General features: G+C 35.6%; 4 protein-coding genes and 1 long non-coding RNA gene across 5 annotated transcripts; 2 read left to right on the plus strand and 3 right to left on the minus strand.

The window, feature by feature from the left end:
- Positions 1 to 1,239: 1,239 nt before the first annotated feature.
- On the plus strand, positions 1,240 to 4,496 carry LOC110910357 (60S ribosomal protein L14-2). Its single transcript, XM_022155025.2, has 5 exons — positions 1,240 to 1,337; positions 1,431 to 1,532; positions 2,762 to 2,891; positions 2,974 to 3,086; positions 4,253 to 4,496. Exons 1-5 carry the CDS (start codon positions 1,335 to 1,337, stop codon positions 4,307 to 4,309), a joined length of 405 nt encoding a protein of 134 aa, XP_022010717.1. The 5' UTR covers positions 1,240 to 1,334; the 3' UTR covers positions 4,310 to 4,496.
- Positions 4,497 to 4,682: 186 nt separating this feature from the next.
- LOC110910356 lies at positions 4,683 to 7,067 on the minus strand. Its single transcript, XR_002576038.2, has 3 exons — positions 6,916 to 7,067; positions 6,335 to 6,402; positions 4,683 to 4,936 (listed from the first exon to the last, which is right to left on the minus strand). It is a non-coding gene; the product is annotated as an uncharacterized LOC110910356 (long non-coding RNA).
- A 3,647-nt stretch (positions 7,068 to 10,714) lies between these two features.
- LOC110913209 (F-box/kelch-repeat protein At3g06240-like) lies at positions 10,715 to 11,632 on the minus strand. The gene has a single exon (XM_022158054.1). The coding sequence runs from the start codon at positions 11,630 to 11,632 to the stop codon at positions 10,715 to 10,717; it is 918 nt and encodes a 305-aa protein (XP_022013746.1).
- Positions 11,633 to 16,282: 4,650 nt separating this feature from the next.
- Positions 16,283 to 17,455, minus strand: LOC110913208 (F-box/kelch-repeat protein At3g06240). The gene has a single exon (XM_022158053.2). It carries the CDS (start codon positions 17,453 to 17,455, stop codon positions 16,370 to 16,372), a length of 1,086 nt encoding a protein of 361 aa, XP_022013745.1. The 3' UTR covers positions 16,283 to 16,369.
- A 1,199-nt stretch (positions 17,456 to 18,654) lies between these two features.
- On the plus strand, positions 18,655 to 19,800 carry LOC110914716 (F-box/kelch-repeat protein At3g06240). Its single transcript, XM_022159479.2, has one exon. The coding sequence runs from the start codon at positions 18,657 to 18,659 to the stop codon at positions 19,710 to 19,712; it is 1,056 nt and encodes a 351-aa protein (XP_022015171.1). The 5' UTR covers positions 18,655 to 18,656; the 3' UTR covers positions 19,713 to 19,800.
- The last annotated feature ends 6,797 nt before the right edge of the window (positions 19,801 to 26,597 follow it).

Here is a 26,597-nt window from a genome sequence, read left to right on the forward strand (position 1 = left end):
ATCAGGGACTCAAATTGCATTTAACTCAAAGATTTGAGGGTTTTTCAAGTTCTTATACGGAAGTAAAAAGAGTACTATTGCACTTTTGTGCAGACTTTTCTACATTGTACGATGTGTATTGTACATCGTACAATGACAAAATAATAATAGAGATTTAAAATGACAAAATAATAGTAAGATTAGTTTTCTATTATTTTTATTTATATTATATCATTGTTGAAGGTTTTAAAATTTTGGTTTCATGTATAATAGTTTATAAATTATTATTTTACTTATAAGTTTTTTATAAACTCATTATTCTGCATTAACATTAAATGTTACTGTAAATAATAGAGATTTAAAATGACAAAATACTAGTAAGATTAGTTTTCTACTATTTTTATTTATATTATCATTATTGAAGGTTTTAAAATTTTGGTTTCATGTTTTATAAACTCATTATTTTGTTGGATTATAAGAGTTTTATACTCTTATTAATGTGAAGCTCGCGTCTAGCATTTCACGCCTCAGTTTTCAGGGCCTAGTTGCCTCGGAGTGTCTAAAACTTTTTTAAAAAAATTTAAAACCAAATTTTTATCTTGTTTGATTTTTTTATGGAAATAGAAGGATGTGTGTGATATCTCGAAATCATAGCATTTGAAAGTATAAAAATAAAGATTTGAGTTAAACAAGGTTTTATTTAATTAACTATGTTGGCTATTTATATTGGGCCAAGGCCCAAATAAGATTTAATGGTGAAAAGCCCATGATGTGAGATTATATAAAGAGCTTAGAAACCCAAATTCTTATATTCTTCTTATTTCATCCAAATCTAGAGAAAAATATTGTTAGAAAAAAAAAAAGCAAACCTTTCACCTTTAGTCCGATAGTTAGTTTAAACTTTAAACCCAAACCATTGGGCCAAAAACAAATAATTAGAAATAACAGTATAATAACAAACCATTGGGCCAATAGTTAAAACAAGCCCAAACCTTTCTGTATCAGAGTAAATTACGATTTTAGCCCTATGAATATATCACTTTTATCATTTTAGCTCAAAAAAAAGTTTTTAACATCTGAACTTCCAACGTCTTTTTTTTTCTAACCCTTTTGGCCTCTAATGTCTTTTTTTAACCCTTTTGGCCCCTAACATTTAATGGATGAGATTAACGTTAGGGTCCAAAAAGTTAGAAAAAAATACGTCAAGGGCTCAAATATTAAAATATTTTTTTTTGAACAAAAAGGGTAATAGGCCAAAATCGCAATTTACTCTGTATATAATTCCTAATAATCGTAAACCCTAACTTCCATCATCTTCATCGTTACCGCCACATTCTTCATCGGCGATCTCCAAAATGGTAAAATTCAACCCTAATTACACTCTCTATACGCGTATATTTGTGTTATTTTATTTGTGTTCTTAAAGTTTTTTCGTATGACTTGAATTTTAGCCGTTCAAGAGGTACGTTGAGATCGGAAGAATCGCACTGGTCAACTACGGCAAGGATTATGGAAAACTTGTGGTCATTGTCGATGTTATTGATCAAAATAGGGTATGATTGTTCTTCTATAAGCTCAATTTTACACTTGTTTAATAATTGGGTGTATTTTTAGGTTCTATGTTAGTGATTGACCACACTTTCGATGTGTTTTGTTTTCTGTTTAATAAAATGGGGCACAATTACATGTTTTTTTAATCAACCTATGGTTTTTTGTTTATCTAGTGGTGTAAACGAGCTCGTGAGCTACTTGAGATTGGATCGTTAAAATGCTTGATTCAAGCCGAGCTTAAACGAGCTCCATTCTTAGCCCGGGCCTAAATTTAAGCTTGTTTAATATACGGGCCCGAGCCTGAGCTTCACTTATTGTGCTCAAGCTGGCTCGCTAGTAGAGCAACGAACCGAACGTTCAGCGAACAGTTCGTGAACCGTTTGGTATCGTGTTTGTGAAATTGTGTTTGTGAACGTTCGGTATCGTGTTTGTGAACATTTCATGTTCGTTTATTTATGTTGGTTATTAAAAATTTTTGTACATTTATTTACTTTATCTGAACTTTTCATATATTCTTATTTTTTTTATTACCCTATTAAAAATAGAATAGGAAATCCCATTCCCACCTTGTTTATGCACAGTTCCCTTTTTATTCTCATTATTCGCCTCGATGAATACTCTCGACCCCCGTTCAACGATTTGGACTTCAAGTTCCAGCACTTCTCCATCCGTCACCTACCTTTATCCTTCGCCGTTTATTTGTGTTTGTGTTCGTGAACCGTTCATGAACACATTTTTTCCTTAGCGAATGAACACGAACAAGGCCTTGTTCGTGTTTGTTCGGTTCGTTTACAGCCCTACTCGCTAGCATAATATTTGTATCATTTTTGTTTAATATTCAAATATATATATATATTTTTATTAATTTATATTATGTATAAAGTTATTTTTACAAAAATAACTAACATGTTTTATGTTGTATATAATTTTATAGTTAAAATACATACAACAAATAATTATAAATTTGTATAAATTAATTAATAAAGGAGCCGAAATCCAGCTCGCTCTATAGAAATAGAGCTGGAAACGAGCCGAGCTCTAGCGTAGTTGAGCTCGGGCTCAGCTCGGCTTGCTTACAATTCTAGGTTCATCGAACGTTAATTTGTTTGCATCTATAGGATGTTCTCTGCAACTTGAATTCATTTAGCTTTATTAATTTGTCTGTTGATCATATTTAGACTCAAAACATTAACATTTATGGACTGTTAATTATCCATATTTTGATTGATAGGCACTTGTTGATGCTCCTGACATGGTAAGAGGCCAAATAAACTTCAAAAGACTGACACTCACGGACATCAAGATCGACATTAAAAGAGTTCCAAATAAGAAAACCCTTGTTGCTGCATTGGAAGCCGCTGGTATGTATTGAGTATTAGTATAGCCGTATAGGTTTCTGGTATGTTCTGTTAACGTTAATTACCGAATCCTTATGCTACACAGATGTTAAGAACAAGTGGGAAAGCAGTTCCTGGGGAAGGAAGCTTATCGTTCAAAAGAAGAGGGCTTCGCTAAATGATTTTGATAGGTTCAAGATTATGTTGGCCAAGATAAAGGTTCGCATCAATCCGATATATATATACATATTTACTGTTTTATTCTTGTTTGATATATGGTCAGCTAAGAGTTAAAATGGGTTGTTTTAAAATAATATTAAGTTGGTTACGGTCAAAGCAATTGCTGCCCAAATTGGGTTTGGGTTAAAAGTTAAACGAGTCTATTTAGAAAAAAGATTATCAAGACGGGTTTGTTTTTGTTTTCACGAACTGTTTATGAACACTGACCGAAAGAGATTTTATGTTCGTGTTTGTTTGCTAAGGAAACGAACTTGTTCGTGTTCGTTTGTTAATTTTAGGCAACGAACGTTGATGAACACAAATGAGCACAAACTAATGTTCTTGAACACAAATGGAAGCAAACAAACACAAACAAGCGTTCATGAACAAAATTTATAATACACTACAGTGAGACTTGTTAAATATTTTAGAGTAAATTGCGTTTTTGGCCCCTGTGGTTATATCACATTTACTATATTAGCCCAAAATAAGAAATTTTAACATATCTGCCCCCACGGTCTCTATAACTAACCATTTTGACCCCCATGATCTCTGGACTTAGGGGCCAAAATGGTTAGTTATAGAAACCATAGGGGCAGATATGTTAAAAATTCTTATTTGGGGCTAATATAGTAAAAGTGATATAACCACAGGGGCCTAAACGTAATTTACTCAATAATTTATTTGTCGGAGTTTTGAATTATTTAATTAAAATATAAAAACTAAAAACACAAATAAACTATCGAACACATCAAACACAAACAAACGCGTTAGCGAACGTTCACTAACCTAAATGAACGAAGTGGCCTCTATTCATGTCCATTTATTTAACTAAACGAACGAAATTTCTTGTTTGTGTTCGTTTGTTTAATAAAACGAACTTCCCGCTGAGCGGTTCACGAATTGATTTGCAGTCGTGGCGGGGGCGATTATGATTCATTTGAAACTTCCAAGTTATCAAGTTTTATCCGTGTGACTTTTAATCTATTGTTTCATTTTAAGTGACACGATAGAACCTGTTTGGCAAATAAAAGTTATACCCAAATCAATCATTTTATTGAAAAGATGGGTCATGATTGTCAAGAGTAATCTAGATTAATCTCCGGTTCGTGTCTGTTTTTGTTTGTTCTCATTGTTTGATTTCTATTGAATTTGTGATATTGCAGAAGGCTGGAGTTGTAAGGCAAGAACTAGCAAAGCTTAAGAAGGAGACCACAGCATGATATGGTCTAAATATCAAGATTTTGTTGTAGCTTATTTGAATTTGATGAGTTATTATGATTTTGTGTCGGGACTGAATGAAATATATGTTTCACTTTTGGATTTCTATTTTTGTTGCTTTAATGTTTGTATATTATAGATTGATTATTGATACTTTTTCTATGCATCAGGGCTATAATTCTAAGATTATCAGTTTTTTTTTATTTATTTTTTATTATTAAACAACGGAAACATAGTGAAGTATAATATCAATGTAAGATGAATGTTAGACACTGGCATTTCTAACCGAGAGATTGACGACCATTGGCTTTACACTCGTTGAAACGTCAAAGAGCGGTTCCAAAAAAAAAAAAAAAAACAGCGCTAAGGGGTTGGTGGGCATGAAGATGTAACACCTTAGTTACTATTTAACGGTTTTACATGTAATTACCAACAATTAGATGTGTAGTTAAGATTACACATACTATATAAATATGGATTTATTTAAACTTTTACAAATCATAAGTTATTCAACATAACGTGATTGAATTCGTCGTTTAAAATAACGATTAACAATGTGCGGAAGCATGAATCTTTATCGTGTTCGGTTCTTCGCTGAGCTTGATCGTCTTCCGGTATCCAAAAAGTACCTACATTTCATAAACATGAAATGCTTTAGTCATAGGGGGTTTAAAACGTAACTAAACGAATCCAGGAAACGAAAACTGATTAAAATGAGTTTTGTGCAGGCTCCACCGTAAATTACGGTGGACACCGTAATTTACGGTGGCCCCTGTATGAAAGTTCTCCCACCGTAACTCAGGAGATAACCGCCGTAACATTTTCAGCCCCACCGTAACTTACGGTGGGCACCGTAAGTTACGGTGGCCCCTGTATCAGACTCTTCATTTTGCCGTTTGTGACACGAAAACTTTCGTATCTTTCAATCTGCTTGTCCGTTTTACGCGATTCTTTCTCCTAAGCGCTCGTAATTTAATTGTCCATCACATGGAGTTAAAATCTGACATTCAAACTAATAAAATTCTGGATTTCTAAGTATTCGGCTTATTGTTCAAAATTAACATTTTGACCCGTTTGTGTTTAAAACCACTAACTCGATCCTTAAACATTCAAAATACATACACTAATGTATTTAACACCCAACCTTAGCCTAGGTTCATACTTTCTTATGAATTATGTATGCACATAAAACCATTTTGACCCATTTAGAGAGTATTAAGCACTTTAGTCTAAATCTTGTTCTTTTTCCTTTCACACCTCATAATTCTACATTCAAGGCATATACTTATATCTCCTAATCGTAATGCAAGTTTCCAAACAACCCATATGGGTCGTTTGCCTAATATACCCATCAAGGGGTTTTTGGTCAATTTTAGTCCCTCCATTTACGACGAAGGACTTCTACTAAATAATTGACCACAATACCACTCTTAATTAAAATTCTAACTGCAGGTACCTGGCTCGGGTCATAGCATTAACCCGATTACATACCTCTTGCTTTAAATTTTCTAATTAGAGCAACGCAACATATGTTATTTAATCACAAAACTCAACAAGTAGTCGTCAGTTATTATTGTCAAATGGTATTAACATCCCATTTGACCCATTTAGTCAATATGACCATTTATCAACATATGATGGTATATTAATATATTATGTCTTTTTGAACTTATTCCTGTTCGCACCGTGAGTTTTTTTTTACTACTAAAAAGGCATTTTCTCAAATTGTTCGAACCATTATAATCTTTACTAAATGGTGTCTTTATTTTGATCACTATTATTTTTAATTATCAATTTGACCCATTTGGTTGTCGAGTGAATCCTCTCACCTCAATGACATACCATCACAACCATTTTCTCTATATCAATATTACACACATTTTACTATCTATTTTGACCCGTTTGGTTGCCGAGTGAATTCCATCACCTCATTGACATACCAACTCAACCATTTTTGCTATATCGACCGTAAACTTATTTAAACTAAGCTTGTCTACATAAATGTAACGAGACGACAAGTCGCGTACCTTTCAAAGCATATCCTTCAAGTGCGGGTCCGCTCCGACTTAACCGCTTGAAGATTCAACCACCGTGCCTGTAGAGTTCAACTAACATCGTATTTAGAACTCTTATTATTTCCCTATAAAGCATAATTCACCATATGATTCGAACATGCGTTTTTACTCTACATCTTACAATTTGTTCTCGTTTAGACATTACATCGAACACCTAGTGAGCATGATTTTATACTAATAACAATCAAGTTCATGACTAACTATTTAGCCAAATTTAAACAATTTTTTTGTAAGTTCCTTATATCTAGTATGCCTAATAACATCTAGATTCACTTCAAGTCACTCAATAACACTTGTTTTACAATCAGATTCCTAGTGTTCTTATCATTCCACAAAACCCATTCTACACTTAGATGGGTGATTATGAATTTCACAATTATAAGCATCAATTCATCAAACTAATGACTAGGGTTTACTCCTAGACATATATTCATTCCTAATTTCGTTCAAACTTTGATCATGCAAGCCCTAATTTCGATTTCATGGTTTCACCTAGAACTCATGGTGAAACTAAATAGCAAAATTAGACATACCTTATGATCCTTTCCCGAAGGTGATCACTATTCTGAGTTTGGATTTCGATCTGGAGCCGATTTACCCTATCAATTTGGTGAAATTGCAAAGCTAGGGTTCATGAGGCAGCTTTGGTCACCCCCCTTGTTTCTACGACCAGACAAACACACCAAATGTGTGTTTTGTCTATTAAATTTTATTTAGTAAAACCATTTTAAACTTTAACACTTTTGACCCCTCTATTATTCTTATATTTCATTTTGGGGTATTTTAATCAACTTTCACATTATTCCCAGAATTATAACTAGCTAGGTTAATACTCCTAGTTACTTGATGGGTCCCGGGAATCATAACCCGTTTTACTTTAAGTCCTGTTAACTCGGGCTCTTATAAGCTCAATTCCTTAAAACTTTGATTCGCTTGTATTTAATATTAGGATTTCTTATCTAAATCCAAATATTCACCGGGTTATTTTTACTACTAACGGTACTTTACCCGTCTCTAGGTATAAACGGAGTTTGATTACCAAACCCGTTTTCGGGGTGTTACAGAAGATACAGGGATGGTGACGGTGAGCGAGTGTTGTGGGTGAGAGAGAGTGAGAGTTTGTTTTTTTTAAACGAATCATGTCACGTCAACACCTTTTCTAATTGACCCGCAACACGTTTGTTAAAAGATGAGTAAGTTAAAACTAAGTTTTGACGTTGCCGCAACGTGAGACAGATCAAAATACTAGTAAATATATGAGATTAAAAGAGTTGGGCTTATTCACGACCAGGATTGAAAAAAAATTGCAGGTAAAATAAAAGAGTTGGGCTTACCAGAGAAATATGATATTGGGCTAACAAAACTAGAATTTATATAATGTAAACACATGATGCACGTAACCATCGTGCTCTAGTGGTGATCACGGGTATTTAAGTTCCACCTATGATGGGTCTGAGTGAGTTTTTCCTTCCAGGTCTCAAGTTCGAGTCTGGGTGATAGGGGTTTCTCATTGAGATATTTAAATTGGGGATCTATTGTGCGAGAGGGCTCTCTATCGCAGATCGGTTAAGACAACCTATGCTAGACCTCCCGACGCAGAATAATTCACACCATTCAAAGAAAAAAAACAAAACAAAATGTATGTACAGGATACCTAGAAAAAGTCGTGAACTTTCTACCCTTGGTCTTCTTCTTCTTCTCCGTCAGCATAATCATCCAGCTTTCACTTCCGGTAAGCTACTTTTATTAATAATCTCAATTTTCTTAATTGTCTGATATAATTATTCACTTTCAATGTTTACATTTACTTTATCATTCATTAATTAACCATCTAATAAGGTTTGTTTTTTGATTGAGACTTATATTAATGTTTTTGTTAATCCTTGAATATAATTGGCATTTCAATTTGGTTTTAAAGATGTGATTTATTTAGGTTTAGTTTTCAGAATAACATAATGTTGAATGATCTATGTGAAGAGCTGAATGTTGAAATCTTGTCAAGGCTACCAACCAAATCTCTCCTCCGATTTAGATCAGTTTCTAAATCATTATGTGCTCGTATCGGTAGCCCCAGTTTCATCCGAATCCATACTCTTCGATCTCCGAAGAAAGTCATGCTCAGACACCAATTTCCTTTCAAGGATATGTATGCATTACATTCGGAAGGCCAACTGTCATGTACCAGCATACCACAAGTTGAGTATCCTTTCAGAAGTTCCAGCATTATTGTTGGTTCATGTAACGGAATTCTGTGTGTTTATGAAAATGTTAATGGTGGTATTCATCTATGGAACCCTTCAATTAGGCGTAAAGTAACCATACAGAATCGTCCTTCTTGGAGTGATTATAAAATCCGGCATGATCCACTAGGGTTTGGTTTCGACCCAATCCTTGACGATTACAAGATTTTGATGAGACCTGAAAAGAGAGATGTATTTTAATGGAGTATTGCATTGGGCGATAAAAAGGTATTTAACCGATTTAGGTGATGATTGCAGTAGTTATATATTAACATTCGATTTGAGCTCCGAGGTTTTTTCTAGAATCGAGCTTCCAGAATCAAGTTGGGAAACCAATCTAGTGACAATCGTCAATGGTTCTCTGACTTCTCTAGCTGTGTTATCTTCAAAACATGATGACATATGGATTTGGGTGAGGAGTAACACCACTGCTTCTTGGTCGGTAGCTTATAAACTAAATCCGCATATATTTGGACGTGTATACATTGTATTTCAACATACCTTCAATGATGTTTTACTGATCAAACAAAACCTTCCTTGGATCACAGACACAAAGGAAATATGTGGGATTGAGTGCTTCCTGTAACACGTATGTTCTGACTCTGTGCGTCGAAAGCCTCGGATTATTAGATATGGGGACTTCATGTGATGATTACAAAGTACTTTTTTCACACAATTAAACATTCAAAAATGATAAATGTAGATGGACACTAAAAAAAGTTCCTTTGTTTAGATTGCAACCCTTCAGCAACATTTGATCAAAGTACACAAGCCAGATAGGCTCATCGAATAAGTTGGGTAATAGTTTAAAACAAATTCGTGTAAAATTGGATAATTTCTATGCAAGTTACACTGGGTCAAATTAATCCAAAACGCTTTTGTCTAAATGTTCTGATTGTTCTATAAATAATTAGCTTCAGATGTTATTACAAAAAAAAATATTATTTCATCGACAATCTCATGAGTTAAATCGATTGAAATCATGATGATTAAGAAAATCATTCCAGCTATCTCTATGGCCTCTTAAGCTTTGACAATGTGAACTCTACCATGGATACCACTCTTAAACAGGGGCGACGTATAGAAGGGTGCAGGGGGTGGACCCTCCGAACTTTTCGCTCAGTAGTGTTATATATACAGTTTTTGTATAGAAATTTTTGGGTATACACGTTTTCGACCTCCCGGTTCTAAGAATTTTTTGGGTATATATGTTTTCGACCCCCCGTCATTCGGGTCAAGCTTCGCCACTGCTCTTAAACTTCCCTACACGGCTATGCCCCTTCCACCAACAAGAATTTGGTTCGTCACCACCAACTGGATTAAAGAAAATCAACACCAGTTAAATCAAACTTCAATTAGAATTTAGTATTCCATTACAAATGAGCACTGAATGACAATATATAAAGATCATAAGTTCGATATTTTAGCCTTGTGACCAGATATCGATGTTTAAAAGTTTCAAAATCAAACACCCACCACAACCAAATGCTAACATGTATGGCAAGTTACCTCCTCATATCGAAAATGTTGTTTGCTTAGCTTTTCTGAATTCTTAACAGAAGAAACATCAACACCTTTTGGAACATTGTCATTGATTCAACTCCTTAATTTCAAAAGGGGATTTTTACTAAATGTACACCTCCTCCTTGTCACATTAGTTGTTTCGCTTGTATGTAGCGTATAGCCCTTGGGGACTCCTTGTATACGGACACGTAACTTTGAAGGGTTGTGACTCTTTATTTATATATTATATATAGAGATGAAAAGAGGGTTTTGGCTTTAGTAATTTTGAGCTTAGGACACCAACCTTTTTTCTATAGAGATGAAATGGAGTTTAGTAATTCAAAGTAGAATACTCAACAATAATCAAGTATTGTGTAAAATAGCTAAATTTGCATGTAGATCCATAATATCTCATGTTCACTGTTGGTTTGCTTCATTGATTATTTGAAGCTCCCATATTTGAACAATCCAAGTAGAATAATTCAAATTCAAAGTATTATGATAAAAGTTAATCTGAAAATGCCAAAAGTATAATTCAAATTATCTAAACTCCCATAACTAAAAAAATTCAAAGCAGAATACTCAACAATCAACTGTTGTAATAGAACCTAAATTTGCATAATTTGCAATAACCCTCACATGAAGTCCCCATATCTAATAATCCAACGCTATCCAAACACATATCCATGCCATCTAAGCTAGTTGGATAATCACTCAAGTCCTCCGGACTAGATATCGCCATTGTCACAATATTATAAACTAGGATCTTGTTAGGATAAACAATGTATAGTAGATCATCTTTGGGGGTCATTTGCAAAACTCTATGTTCTACTTCAAGTGGATTTGTAATATATCTAAAAGCAATATGCCAAGTAGCAGGGTATATGTTATTGTACTCTCTTCTAATCCAAAGACAATGGTCATGATGGTCCGAAGTAAACACAGCTAGACAACCTTTGATGACTGTTAAACTTACATCACTGGTTTCCGAACTTGGTTGGGGCAACTCGATCGTAGAAAAAACCTCAAAGCTCAAATCGAATCTCATTATATAATACCATAAACCATGTGCATTGGTTGCATACCTTTTTATGACCCAATGCAATGTTCCTTGGAAAAGACACTGGTAATACTTGACAAAAGTAAAAGGAGTAGTAGTAGTAGGGGTAGGGGAAGCAATCTCACGCCAAGTGTGTGTGTTCATGGTGTAAATATATGAAGTTGGTGTTGTGGTTATCCTCAAAATCTTGTAATCGTCGATGACAGGGTCGAAACCAACTGCGAATACATCCGTGTAGATACTGTCATTGGAACTACGGCCCCAATAAAGTCGGTGTGTGATCATGGCTTTCTCCGGAGATCGAAAAGTATGGAGTCGGATGAAGACACTCGGTGTACGGATACGAACACATAATGATTTGGAAACTGATCTGAAGCGGAGAAGGGATTTGGTTGGTAGTTTTGAGAAGATGTTAAGAATCAAATCTTCACACAGATCATTAGACATTGTGTATAGCTCTGCAATTGAAATTGAAAACCTAAACGAATAATATATACGATGGTGAAGAAACGTCTCTATTTTTTCTAGGTATTATCAATTATGGGATTTATAGTGTCTTCCTGTGGGCTTAACATACGTAGCCCAATACTTTCACCCTTGTATATTATTTTCCTTGTTACTTTTCACATTTTAATTGAAAATAATCCTCACAAAGATTTAACGTATTAGGTTTAAGAGAAAAATTCTCGGATGGTCCTTATGGTTTGTCCATTTTTCACCTTTAGTCATTAACTTTATAAAATTCCACCTATAGTACCCAAGTTTTTGAATTTCGTTTTCTGGTCCCTGGTGTGGATGGGGGTTAGTTTTTGGTGTTAGATGCGTGTGAAATGACAAAAATACCCTTACGGTCAAATTAATAACTAAAAAGTTAAAAGAAACATAATTAATATTTTAAAATTTATGCGGGACCATCCATCCTACCTACTTCATCTTCCCCACTTCATATCACCACTACCATCTCCACCTTCATCCACCACCACCATCTACCCCCCCCCCCACACTTCACCGTCAGTGCCACAACCACCACCGCCGCCATCATCACCGCTTGTTCCCTCAACTTGTGGATCTTCACACCGACCACTCCAGCCCCGTTTGCAGATTCCTTGCAGAGTCAATGCGCCTCCTTCATTCATATGAATTTTCATTTATTATATTTCTTTCACAAGTTTCTGCTATATGTATATATATATATATATATTAGATTCTTCTAGGTTTTACATTAGAATGCCTTTTGCTCTGCATTTTAGGGCTAGGAAATCCAGGTCTGGTCTACCTGTTGCTAATTCATTGATTGATTCTCGTATGTATGTAGGATCGCTGGCGATGTTGGGTTCAATAACATGGATTTATTACCTCTGTTGTTAACTCTCTTAAGAGATGCTACACCTGCCATTGCTAGACAGGCCATCACATGTGGAATCACTTTATTCCGATGCTCTCTTATCAAAACTGCAATTCAGGTATTATATTACTTGAGATGGTATGCTATGCTCAAATCATCTTCAACGGTGATGGGCTGTGGTGGCTGTGGCGGGGATGGTTGTTGCCATGGGCGAAGGATAGTGGGGGCGGGAAGGGGGCAACCGACCCCCCAAACTTTTCGCTCAACAGTGGAGAGTATGTAGTTTTCATATAATTTTTTTTGGGTATATACGTTTTCGAACCGCCCCGTTTTATTGAAATTTTTTGGGATATACGTTTCCAATCCCTCGATCAGAAATCTCAAGCTTCGTCACTAGTTGTTGCAGTGGTGGTTACGGTGAAGTAGGGGGGGGGGTAGATGGTGGTGGTGGTTGAAGGTGGAGATGGTGGTGGTGGTGGTGTGGAGTGGGGAAGATGAAGTGGGTAAGGTGCGTGGTGTGTCCTACATAAATTGTAAAATATTAATTATGTTTCTTTTAACTTTTTAGTTATTAATTTGACAGTAAGGGTATTTTTGTCATTTCACACGCACCTAACATGAAAAAACTAACCCCCATCCAGGTCAAGGACTATCTGGGTTGGGGACTATAGGTGTACTTTTAGAAAGTTAGAGACTAAAGGTGAAAAATGGGCAAACCACAAGGACTATCCGAGCATTTTTCTCTAGGTTTAAATGTATGTTAAAAAATATAACGGTTCTTACTATTGCCCGGGTATAATTACTATGGATAATTATATGTTTTTTTTGAACGACTAATTTCTTTAATCCCTTGTCGTCTGTGGGACTTGAACCCAAGACCTTCCCTTCCCAACCTAGGTGTTTTTAATGGCTTTGCCTTTACCAATGAACCATCACCACATTGATACTATGGATAATTATATACAACTACAAAAACCAACTTGGATTATGTCTCTTAAACGAAAGGCATGGGCGGCTCTTTAGGTGTGCGGGGAGGACTTCCGCACAAGGCCTGTTTTTTTGAGGGGCATAGCAATTTTTAAAAAAATTCGATATATATATATATATATATATATGTTATTTTAAAAAAAAAAGTGTACACGTAACAAATCCAATATAGAGGCCCATTATCGAATGATTTGTATTTTTTATAATTTACCCAACTTAACAATAGGTTTACTGGGCCCAATCCACTACCAAATTTTTGTCATTTTCGTAATTATGTTGTTTATCGTTAAAGCATATGGGCCTATTTTTCAAGCTTGAACAGGGTACGTGAATTCTCAGAGACGCCACTGACGAAAGGCCGCGTCCGTTTAGAAGAGTTTATTTAATCAGTCTTAGAGAACTTTCAGTGAAAGATGGAATAACAAAATTAATATGTTTATTACACCTCTGCCCCTCCCCTCCCAATACCCAAATGATCCAACATATAAGACTCAATATTAAAATTTATAAGGCTAGTCAAAACAGTGATAGATAGAGGGATCCCATACCATTGTTATGTTTTAAATCTAACAAGTTTGGGGGTGGAATTCAATCTCCTACTAAATATCAAGAACGATACAAAGATGTTACATTAGAATGTTTGCTTTGTTACTTTTACTTCCTGAACTATATTTGAATAAGATCTTAGTCTTGATTAATGACCTTTGCATGGACTAAGGTAACTCACTATGCAATGATAATATATTGCATGAAAAATGCAAATGATTATGATTTCTATTAGCAATTACCTGTAATTAAATATAGAGTAAAATGCACGGATAGTCCCTGTGGTTTGGTTAAATTTCACCTTTAGTCCCCAACTTTTCAGAATTACACTCTTAGTCCCTGTGGTTTGACAAGTTTTTACCCGGATAGTCCCTAAAGCGATGAAGGTTACTCGGATTATCCCTGTGGTTTGACAAGTTGTTACTCGGATAGTCCTTGTCATTTCACACCCACTTAACCAGAAAAACTAACCTCTATCCGCTTTGGGGACTATCCGAGTAACAACTTGTCAAACCACAGGGACTAAGAGTGTAATTTTGAAAAGTTGGAGACTAAAGGTGAAATTTCACCAAACCACAAGAACTATCCGTGCATTTTACTCTTAAATATAATTATTTGATAAATTTACTAGTTAAAGTTGTACTTCACAAAGGTTGTCACCTTATGATTATCAAATAAAGTTTTAGAATAATGTCGGGCTAGCTCACTTGGTATAGCTGCATATCGCAAGTTGAAACCTGGGAAGAAGGAATAATTTAGAATATTTGGTGTAAAGTAGAGTAGAAGTAATATTTGGCGTTTAAAAAAAACAAATAAAGTTTCAAAGGACTTGATTATATATATAATTCTAACAATAGCAAGTACTAAAATGTCCGAGTCCAACATATAACTAGTAAAATATAACACAATAACACTACTAGAAAACTGCTATTATTCCTACCAAAATTTCCTACGAATTTCCTACGAATGAAAATGGCGACACATTTCCTACGAAATTCCCACGTATTAGAATTGTGTAGGAAAAAAAAATACTTCCGTAGGAACTGTGTAGGAAAAAAAAATTTCCGTAGGAAATGTGTAGGAAAAAAATTATTTCCGTAGCAACTGTGTAGGGAAAACGGATAGATTTCGTTGGAATTGTGTAGGAAGAAAAAACAAATTCGTAGGAATTGTGTAAGAAAATTAAAATTTAATAAATATTATATAATAAATATAAATATAATTGTTTTAAGCACAAAATTTTAAAAAATAAATATTCCGTGGGAAATGCGTCGGAAAGTTAAGAAAATTTATTCCGTGAGAAATAAGTAGGAGAAATCTAACGAAACATTTGTGTGGGAAAGGAGTAGGAAAATTTGTAGGAAATGCGCCAGAAAAAAATTACCCACGAGCAGAATTCCCACAACCCATTTTTGTGGAAAATCCGTGGGTAAACGCAGTTACCCACAGATTTCCCACGAAAATTGACGTGGGAATAGTAGCAGTTTTCTAGTAGTGTAAATAATAAATCTCAAATGAATGTTTTAATATAAGTAACAACATTGATATATAATTTTTAGTAAATAAAAAAATAAGTATATCTTTTTTTAAACAGTGAATAACTAAAGATACAAATGTCTTACAAATTAAAAAAGGACTTATTCTACTATAAAACTAGTAATACAAATTAAAAAAGGACTTATTCTACTATAAAACTAGTAATATAAAAGCAAATAGACTATGTGAATGGATGGACTACCTAGACTTAGGGGCTGTTTGGTAGCCTCTGAATGGTCATTAAGAGATTACCTCTTAATGAAACCATTAAGAATTTTACTAATGGGAATGTAGAAAAATGTGACATGTGATGATTTACCATTCAGAGGTTACCTCTTAACCATTCAGACTTGAGGTTACCTCTTATTCATTCAGAGGTTTTAAACCATTAAGAGGGTAGCATCTGAATGGTCATTAAGAGGCTACCAAACAGCCCCTTATTTAATAAAAACCTTAATTAATATAAACTCTGATTAAATTTCTTATTTCTTCTCTTCATCTTATTCTTCGTGAAAAGCATTCTTCATTTTGATGTCAATTTAATTAGATGGTATAATGAAGCTTGTTTAGTTATTCTCATTTTGGGGCTGAATTAACTGCCAACGTTTTATAATTTTTGGTTGTTTCATCTCATCATCATCACCAGTAAATCCCACCAATAGCAAAAATAAGGTAGGGTCTGAGAAGGGTAAACCAATTTTCTTACTAAACCAATTTAAAGTAGAACAGTAATAATACATTATTGTGAAAGAGGCTAAATCAGCAAAACTTCACTTGTTCTCCTCTTGTTTTCCAGGTAATTTTCTTCCTTCATGAAGTCCCATGTCTAACAATCCAAGGCTTTCAACACACAAATTCACGTCAAGTATCATAGAAGAATCACTGAAGTCCGCAAGCCTCATTCGTACCTGTGTCTTGGGATTATAAACTAGGATCTCCTTATAATATTTGAAAGAGATGCATAGCAATTCATCATTGGGGGTAATTGGTACAACTCTTTGTGCTCCTTTAAATGGATTTGAATTTAGTTCACTAACAACAGACCAAGAAGCAATGTTGTTATATTCTCTCATCACCCAGATCATGCTATAGTCAGGTTTTGTTGAAATCACAGCTAGAGAACCTTTGATGACCGTCACTAGACGCGTTTTCCAACTTGGTTCTGGCAACTCAATCGTAGAAAAAACCTCAGAGCTCAGATCAAATGTCATTATATAATAATGGCGTATATCGCGTGTTAAGTACCTTTTTACAGTCCAATGCAATGCTCCATTGAAAATACACTGGTATGACTTCCAACTCGAGAACAGAGAAATAGGGGAAGCAATCACACGACAAGTGCGTGTCTTCACGGTGTAAACAGATGAACCTGCTTTGGATATCCTCAAAATCTTGTAGTCGTCGATGATTGGGTCGAAACCAAACCCATCTACCCAACTAATGAAGGGTACGGTTACTTTGCGCCTAATTGAAGGGTTCCATAGATAAAGGCGGGCTCCATGTTCGCCGGTTCCATATTCACATACACATAGAATTCCATTACATGAGCCAACAATTTTGCATTTTTTGAAAGGATACTCAATTGTTGGTATTCCCGTATAGGGATGGTATTTGTATGCCAATTGTCCGTCCGAGTGTAATGTGTAGATGTGTTTATCTTGTGCTTCTCCTTTGTCACGAATTCGGTGTGTGACCACTACTGTATTAGGAGATCGAAGACTATGCAGTTGGATGAAATCGGGGCTGCCGATACAAGCACATAGTGATTTGGAAACCGATCTAAATCGCAGAAGGGATTTGGTTGGTAGTCTTGAGAAGATATCAGCAATTAGATCCCCACATAGATCATTTGACATTATGTAATCCTGCAACAAATGAAAAATTTAATTCAAAGAACCCTTCGTTAATACAAAAACCAAAATCAATGAATATCGAGTTCCATCATTAGAGTTTCAATATCATAGTTTTAACTCACCTTGAACTTTTCTCTTAGGTCAAAGAACGACTCACCGGAAACGGATGAAAGAAAGTGGCCAAAAATCAGGGTTTTTTTTATAGATATTGTTTCATTTATTTATCCGTATAAATGTATAATAATAACATTAGTTTTTTTTTTTTTTTTGTTATTGTTTCATTTATTTATCAGTATAAAAATAACATAAGTTTTTTATGTTATTATATTATATTTTTAATTTAATTTGATTTTTCCTCAGATAATTAACAATTAACTCGCGTTCGTAATCTTTTTAAAATATGAATACGCGACTGTGTTTAATATATTTTCTTGATGTTCATGTATAAAGTTTGTTGAAAAAGAGTTTTGTCCAAAATTGTACCATGAAAAATTGAACCTATATATTGACATCGGTATTAGTATTGGTATCAGGGGCGAAGGTTAGAAGGGGCCGGGAGGGGCGTCCGACCCCCCGAACTTTTCACCCAGTAGTGTTATTTTTGTAGCTTTCGTATAGAAATTTTTGGGTATATACGTTTTCGACCCCCCGGTTATATAGAAATTTCTGAGTATATACGTTTTCGACCCCCCGTCGAAAATCTAAAGCTTCGCTACTGATTGGTATAATCCGAACCAGAACCGATATTCATTTTTATGGTTTTTTATCGACATCGGTACATGTATTTTTAGTAATGAAACCGGAATCAGTATTCGTCTCATGGTTTATAATGTAAAACGTTTTCTTTTTCACATATCATGACTGTAAACCAAGTCTCGATACCATACGGATTCCGTCATAAACCCAATAAACACTCACCGAGTTCCTGTAGCAACGCACATGAAAATCTCGTTAGTTTATCATTGTTTAAGAAGGAATATAATTATTTTGTCGACCACCATATAATCTTGTTGTTTAAATAAAATACAATCCACACAAAACAAAATCAAATTAACTAATTAATTAATATTAATAAAAGTAAATATACGTGGGGTGAAAGTATTGGGCTATGTTAGGCCCACAGAAAGACTAAGATAAGAATACCTAAAACAAGAATCACCTTTCTTGATCTCCATCGTAATAATCGTTTAGGTTTTAAATTACAATGTCGTACGATCTATGTGAAGAACTCATTATTGAAATCTTCTCAAGACTACCATCCAAATCCCTCCTCCGATTCAGATCAGTTTCCAAATCGTTATGTGCTTGTATCGATAGCCCCGATTTCATCAGACTCCATACTCTTCAATCTCCGAAAAAAGTCTTGACCATCCACCAATTTCCTTACGAACGTGAAGAACACCTTAAAAACATATATACCTTACATGCACAAGGTCAGTTTCCAAATAATCCCTGTACTGGAATACCACAAATCAAGTTTCCTTTCAGTTTCAAAATTGTTGGTTCCTGCAATGGAATTATATGTATTTGTGGAGACGGTGATCTTCATCTATGGAACCCTTCAACTAGGCGCATAGTAACCATACATGATCTCTCTTCTTGGTGTCGCCGTTATTATGAATGTATTTCTGCGGGTGTATTAGGGTTTGGTTTCGATCCAATCATCAACGATTACAAGATTTTGAGGATAACCACTCCAACTTCATATATTTACTCTATGAAGACACGCACTCGGCGTGAGATTGCTTCCCCGGTGACTCCTTTAATTACTTTTGTGAAGTTAGACCAGTGTCTTTTTAATGGAGCATTGCATTGGGCGGTAAAAAGGTATTTAACTGATGCACGCGATGAATGCGATTACTTTATAATGAAATTCGATTTGAGTTTGGAGGTTTTTTCGACGATTGAGTTGCCAGAACCAAGTTGGGAAACGAGCGTAGTGACGATCATCAAAGGTTGTTTAGGTGTGATTTCTTCAGACAATCATGATCGTAGTTGGATTTGGGTGAGGAGAGAAGACAACAACACTGATTCTTGGTGTGTTGCTTATAAACTGGATACAAATCCATTTAAAGGAGCAGGCAGAGTATTTCAAATTACCCCCAATGATGAATTACTATACAACGTTCATTGTAACGGGATCAGAGCTTATAATCTTGCGACAAAGGGGCTATCCAGACTTGTGGCATCGAGTGAACCTTCAACTAGCTTAGTTGACATGGATGTGTGTGTTGAAAACCTTGGATGGATTGTTAGATAAGGGGACTTCATGTGAGGGGAACACATGAAGAAAAAAGAGAAGTGAAGTATGCATTTAATTTAGGTTTTATTACAACATGACTTGATTATTGAAGATTCTACTTTGAACTTCTTTATTTTTATGCTGGTACTTTAAATATTTTGTATTACTTCACGCCTCTATTTTAAATTATGAATTTCAACTTATGCTTATATGTTTTAACTCCATGATTTAACAGGTTTCATTAATGCTGAAATTAAACTACTAGTGTACTAGCAAAGATCTTATGTTTTAAAATTTGATGATTTGAAGCTCTTTAGCTTTTAGGAAGTTAGGGTGGACTCAGTGAGGGAGTGGTCAAACACCTTCTAATAATCTCATGCGATGTCAAGTCTTCATTCCATTTCTCATTTTGCACTTAATCGCTGGTAATGGTTGAACACAGAGAATGGTAATAAATTTAAAAAAAAATTGTGATTGTTGAAAAATGGTAGGGCTCACCATTAACCCTCTTTCTTCCCTCAATTCTCTTCCCAGCATCGGTGTATACTCACCGCCCTTACCCCTCCCCGATCACCGAACCAGGACCGGCATCCCCATCACCGCTCGGCAACCCCCTCCCCGATCAAGTACCCGCATGCATCCCTTCCTCCTTATTATGAAATATGGTTGATGCATTTGGTGATCATTGGTTTAGAGAAAACGTCTGACAAGATGCTAAGGATGTTTGGATGTGTATTATAAAACTGTTTATTGTGACTTAATTTAAAATAAACAAGAGTTGGATAAATAGCTGCAACAAAGTAATCCAAGTTATAAGGGATAGCTACTTATTGTTACATTTACCTTCCTGAATCAATATATTAATCTTGGTTTGAAAAGACATGGATTTTGAGTAATCAAACTTTAATAACACTTCCCCCTTTTTTAATTAGATTATTATCGGATCCTAGGCATGAGAAAGACTCTGTGTAGTTTCTCTTCTTTCTTCTTTTCAAGCATGGATAGAGGTGGATGATTTATAATAATGAAATTATGAAAAAAAAACCAATTATTTTTATTTTGCTTTAGACCTTAGGAACGGCAAAGCCGCTGAATATTTGTTAATTCAGATATTAATAGTTCTTATTTATATAATTGATGATGCCCTTAAATCTAATGTTTTAGATTGCGCAGATTATTAATTCTTTTTTCTGACGGCAACTAATGTACTTCTAATCTAATTCTATTAACCACCAATACATGCATCTTACATATTGTTAACTATTTTATTCAATGAAAATATAATTTACTAATCGGTAATTAGTTAAGGTCTTCTAGTTACATTGTTGTATCATTTTCCCACCTCTCCTTTTCACAAAGTTGAATCTAATGTTTATCGTCTTGGGGTGTTATACTTTTTTTTTTTTTTTTTTAATCCGGGTGTTTCTTTCACTTCTTTTAATAAAGTTTACCCTTATAATGATATTTTAACCTTTTGCAATTTATTTTTAATTTAAACTTGTATTACGCTCTCGTGTTGTGACGGGGCCTGAAAACCGTGTCAAGTAGTAGCAATGGCACACCAGACCAACGACCACCAACACTCGAAAAACTTGTATAGAAAAGAAATAAATAACGAAAAAATAAAACCGAAAAAAAAGAAAACGTTGAGCCGCACACGTGAAACGTAAAACATAAAAACAATAATTAAGTAGATGTAGGACTCGCACGTTGCGACGGAGCCGTTAAACGGAAAAATTTAGGTGTAAAAACATTGAACTATACATACACGTTGCGACGTATTAAATCACACAACCTGGACTAAATGTAAAACAAAAAAAATTGTAAAAGGTGAAAAGTATAAAGACCAAGGCTAAATGTAATAAAGTTTTAGGGTTAAATTATAAATGTTGTAAAAGTATCAGAGTTAAAAGTAAAATAAAATTAAACATAAAAAATACGAAAAAAGAAAATCAAGTTGGTACAATTAGGGATGAGCACCGTACCGAACTAGTACTGGTATCGAATATACCGGTTCAGTATCAGTATTTACCGGTTTTACCCGTAAATACCGGTACCGGTACCGAAAAACGAGGAAAGTGGATACCGGTACCGATACGGAATATATCCGGTACGATTCGATACCGGTACCACGTATCAAATGCTTATCCCTAGCTACAATTATAAATGCCAAAATTACAACTAGCAATGGAACAAAAAATTAAAAATTAATATATACTATGTAGTTAACGTGATTGTGTCCCTATTTAGGACCGGTATGTTCACCAGATCACAACAATTGAACCATCATACTTGTAGGTAGGGTAGTTCCATGCCTAGTTTAGTATTCAAAACCAAAAAATACATCTTAGACAATTAAAATTCAATATTCAAAACGATAAATCCCTTTCAACTCTTCAATAAAAGCTTTACTTACATAGTTATAGAGGTGCCAAATAAACCGGTTTCAAAATTGTAAGTCTGTCTAATAAAAAAATACCTTGAACAAGGTATTGTTAGGAACCAGTTATGGAACCGACCCCTACGTGCTGAGTATACGTCGAGATGTAATCTTATGCTTTGAAACCGGTTCCGACCTGGTAATACCCAACTCAAACCAGTCAAAACCCACAAAAACTTGGATTTAGAACCGAACCGAACTGAACCGGAACAATCACTTCCCCCTTCATAAACCGGTTCCACTAAGAACTTGTTGTGACTTTCATTAACCCAATCTAGTTCATTATTCGGTTTTGAAAAAAAAAAAAACCAGAAACGTGCACCTTTAACTATACTTGGCAAAACAAAACCAAATAGCAAGTTTTGAGTCATAATGGGACTATATCGTGATATGTTGGTTTATCTTGGTCCGTAATTAAAATTTCATTTGGGGTACTTGTCATGGTTGTAAAAGTCCCGATTAGGCTCCGAGAACTCCCCGAGTACTCGCTACAAAGTAGGCTGCCGATGCCCGAGTATTCTTCACCTAGGTCAATTACTCCCCATTTACCCTTCTAGGTCCAAATCTATTTTCATATATTTATATAAGCCCTGAGCCCAGCCCAAATATAATATAGCAGAAATTAGCCCAGTCCCAATTCAATTCTAATCGCACTTTCATCAAAGCAAATCGAGTTCAACGACCAAATGTTAAATGTAGTACGAATTCCTAGAGTGTGCTCAGTGAACAGCAGAAAGTATCAAATCAATCGATCTTCAGAGTGTTCAAATCAATCGGTCATTGTCTATTTCGACTCAAACTCTCCGGAGGTTAGTCACTTTGTTATTGTTATTACATTTATATGTATTGTGTTCTTGTTTTATAGCAAAAGGAGAAAAACGCATAAGCTAATTAAATTTACCTAACCTCGTTTTGTAAGTAGATGCTGCAATTACAAGTATATAATCTATTCTTCTAATTTCGCTGTTAGGTTTTTTTTTTTTTTTTTTTTTTTTTTTTTTTTTTTTTTAGTTATGCTCGTCATTAGGCATTAATTTTGTGTTAAGTCTTTTAGTGTTAGGAAAAAGGTTAAAAAGCACACAATTTGAAAGAGGTAAAATCCGGGACAAACTTTTTACAGCCCAAAAAAATAATTTGAATCTGTCATCTTCGAATGAAACTGCAGTGGTTCTGTTTTGGTTTTAAAGCTATGTATTCTGAACCCTTATTTATGGGAGCAACTTTTGGGTGAATCCGAATTTGTACTGATCTGTATATCTTTGTTGATGATTGATAGGAGGAATGGAGGATATTGATCCTTTTTTTTAGAGCAACCCGTTTTGACTTGCACTCGTTTTTGTCAAAACCCACGAACCAAATTAACTATTTTTAAAACGAACTCGTCCTGACCCACTACCTTGCTTGCCCTGCCAATGTCGCCGGGTATAGGCTTGACTAGTGTACTAAATATAATGGGGGCTGTTTGGTAGCCTCTGAATGGTGACATGTGATGATTTACCATTCAGAGGTTACCTCTTAACCATTCAGACTTGGGGTTACCTCTTATTCATTCAGAGGTTTTAAACCATTAAGAGGTAGCATCTGAATGGTCATTAAGAGGCTACCAAACAGCCCCTTAGGCCCACAGAAAAAGAGTGTGTTGGTTCAGTTCTGTTCATACATAAAGGAAAACATATAAATCATACCTGTCACCGCAGACAGTGCAGAGGAGAATCCAGTGAGAGAAGACGACATGGAGTTCGACATCTTTGTCAAGGTGATCTGGTTCCTCCTTAGGATGCTAACTGATGATGGGGCTAAGAAACCGAAAAGGGATATCGGTTTTGGAGAGGAGGTTTCGTGATGATGTTATGACTAATGGGGTGGTGTAATTGTGTAACTGAGTAACCCCTAAACCTCCACATAACTCTCCTTATATAAGCACCCAGGAGGAAACCTAATTAGTTACTAAGGGTAATATGGTCCATCAACAATTACCAACTAATTAAGTAATAGGTTCTAATATATTTTGATCTCTATAATGTAAATGATTATGATGGCTATAGATTAAATATTAATACGTAATATATTTAATCTTACATTCTCCCACTTAGCCGAGTAATCATTTACTATGAGTATTAGATAAGCCTGATCAGGAGTTAACACTCATTTTAGCCTTAAACAAGTACTATAGTAGAAAAATACAGCCGTTGAATCATTATGCGACTCAGGACCCCCATTAATCATACTATAGCCTTAATTTAAAACCTAATCATCATGATCAAAATACGCGTAAGCCCTTTGTTTGATTTGTAACTTTTTATTTGTCTATATGCCATTATACCGGTTGAACATATTCTAATAGACATACAAAATCAAACTTGAGGAAATTTCATTAATCATAAAACATAAGCTAGTACAATATGCTCAAATAAGGTCTTTACTAAATCCCATATTCCGAACATGTTCTTCATAAACCTTAGGAGGGAGACCTTTAGTCATCGGATCCGCAAGCATATCCTTAGTACTAATATACTCGATACAAAGATTATTTTCCTCAACACGTTCACGTACAAATAGATATTTCGTATCGAGATATAAACCAGCTCCAGTCGAACTGTTACTGTTCGAGAAACTAACGGCAGCTGAATTATCACAGTAAAGCTTCAATGGTCTAGAAATGGAATTAACGATTTTGAGTCCAGTGACCAGGTTTCTAAGCAACATTCCATGACAGGTTGCGTTATAAACAACAATGTACTCTGCCATCATTGTGGAAGTTGTGGTCAACTGTTGTTTATGACTCTTCCAAGAGATAGGGCCGCCTGCTAACATAAAGATATAGCCCGAAGTGGATTTCTTGTCATCTTTGCATTTGGCAAAGTCAGAATCAGAATAGCCCACCACTTCTAAATGATCACTTCTTCTATAAGTCAGCTTATAGTCTTTCGTCCCTTGCAGATATCGAAGTACCTTCTTAGCTGCTTTCCAATGATCTAAGCCAGGATTAGTCTGATAACGGCCTAGCATTCCAGCAATATAAGCGATATCTGGACGAGTACAGACTTGAGCATACATCAAGCTCCCGACTACTGACGCGTAAGGTATCTGGCTCATTTGCTCCTTCTCAACCTCTGTTGTCGGACACTGGAATGAACCGAAAACATCTCCTTTGACTACTGGAGCGACGGAGGGTTTGCACTATTGCATGTTGTAACGTGTAAGGACACGATCTATGTAAGCCTTCTGGGACAATCCTAAGATCCCCTTGTGTCTATCTCGGTGAATTTCGATGCCAATAACGTAAGAAGCATCTCCGAGATCCTTCATGTCGAAGTTATGCGAGAGTAACCGCTTCGACTCATGCAACATGTCTAAACTATTACTTGTCTAAACATCTCCTAAGATCCCCTTGTGTCTCTCTTACTCTCCAAGCTGGTTCTGCCAGTACTTTCCATCCAATCCTTTACCCTTCTCACAGCACTAGCAAAGGCCCACTTGATATCCATCAAGTCCATCTCTTCTTTATCAATCTGCCGATAGTCTTCTTGTGTCAGATTAATGTTGCCAATCTGACCTTCTATTAACCCACAGTACGCGCTCACTACCGTGTTAAGCAGCTCCATGTGTTCCTTAGCTACTTCTACACTGACTTTAGAGAAGCTTGAAGTGTCGAGCTGTACTGTACTTGGCTTTGATTGCTGACCAACAGATGATGTTCCTCCATAACATACACGTTGTTGTTGAGCAGGAGGAGGAGGAGGTGGTTGTATTGGATTTCCATACATGTCTGTGGTGGGAGGTGGCTTAACAGGAACTTGCACTGGATTGCCATACATATCCGTGCTTGTGACAAACGCCGTTTGTAGTGGAGCATGTGGACCGGTTCTTGCAGACGATGTACTGGAAGTTCCATAATACATTTCTGGATTTTGTGGCAATGGAACTCTCTTCGCCTTTAATGTTTCCTCCTGACCTTGTTTTCCAAAAGCTGCACGAAGTCGTTGATATTTGTAGTTCTCAACACTCCGTTATACTTCAGGATTTCCAAGAAACTGCTCCATTGGGGAGGCAAAGCATCAGCAAACTTCTTCACCACTTCAGCTTGAGTTGTCGCTACACCAAAATTATTCAACTCAGTAAGCAAATGATAAAACCGGCTTGTCATGTCTCCCAAAGACTCCTTATCCATGCATGTGAAACAGTCGAATTCTTTCTTGAGCAGATCATGACGCAATTGACGTGTTGCTTCATTCCCTACTCCTCTGGTTTTCAACCCGTCCCACAACTTCTTAGTTGTCTTGAAACTGACAAACTGGTGGTAGATATCCTTGCTTAACGCCTGAGTGAGAATGGCGTATGCTTTCTTTTCCAGATCATACGTTTTCTTCTGATCTTCAGGAAGATCGGCAAACGTAGCAGTGTCTGAAGCAGCAACCTCTATAGCCTGATCAAAATCTGTAGTGAAACGTATCCACAGTTCG

Source organism: Helianthus annuus, chromosome 15 (assembly GCF_002127325.2).
Source record: "Helianthus annuus cultivar XRQ/B chromosome 15, HanXRQr2.0-SUNRISE, whole genome shotgun sequence".
NCBI classification, from domain to species: Eukaryota; Viridiplantae; Streptophyta; class Magnoliopsida; order Asterales; family Asteraceae; genus Helianthus; species Helianthus annuus.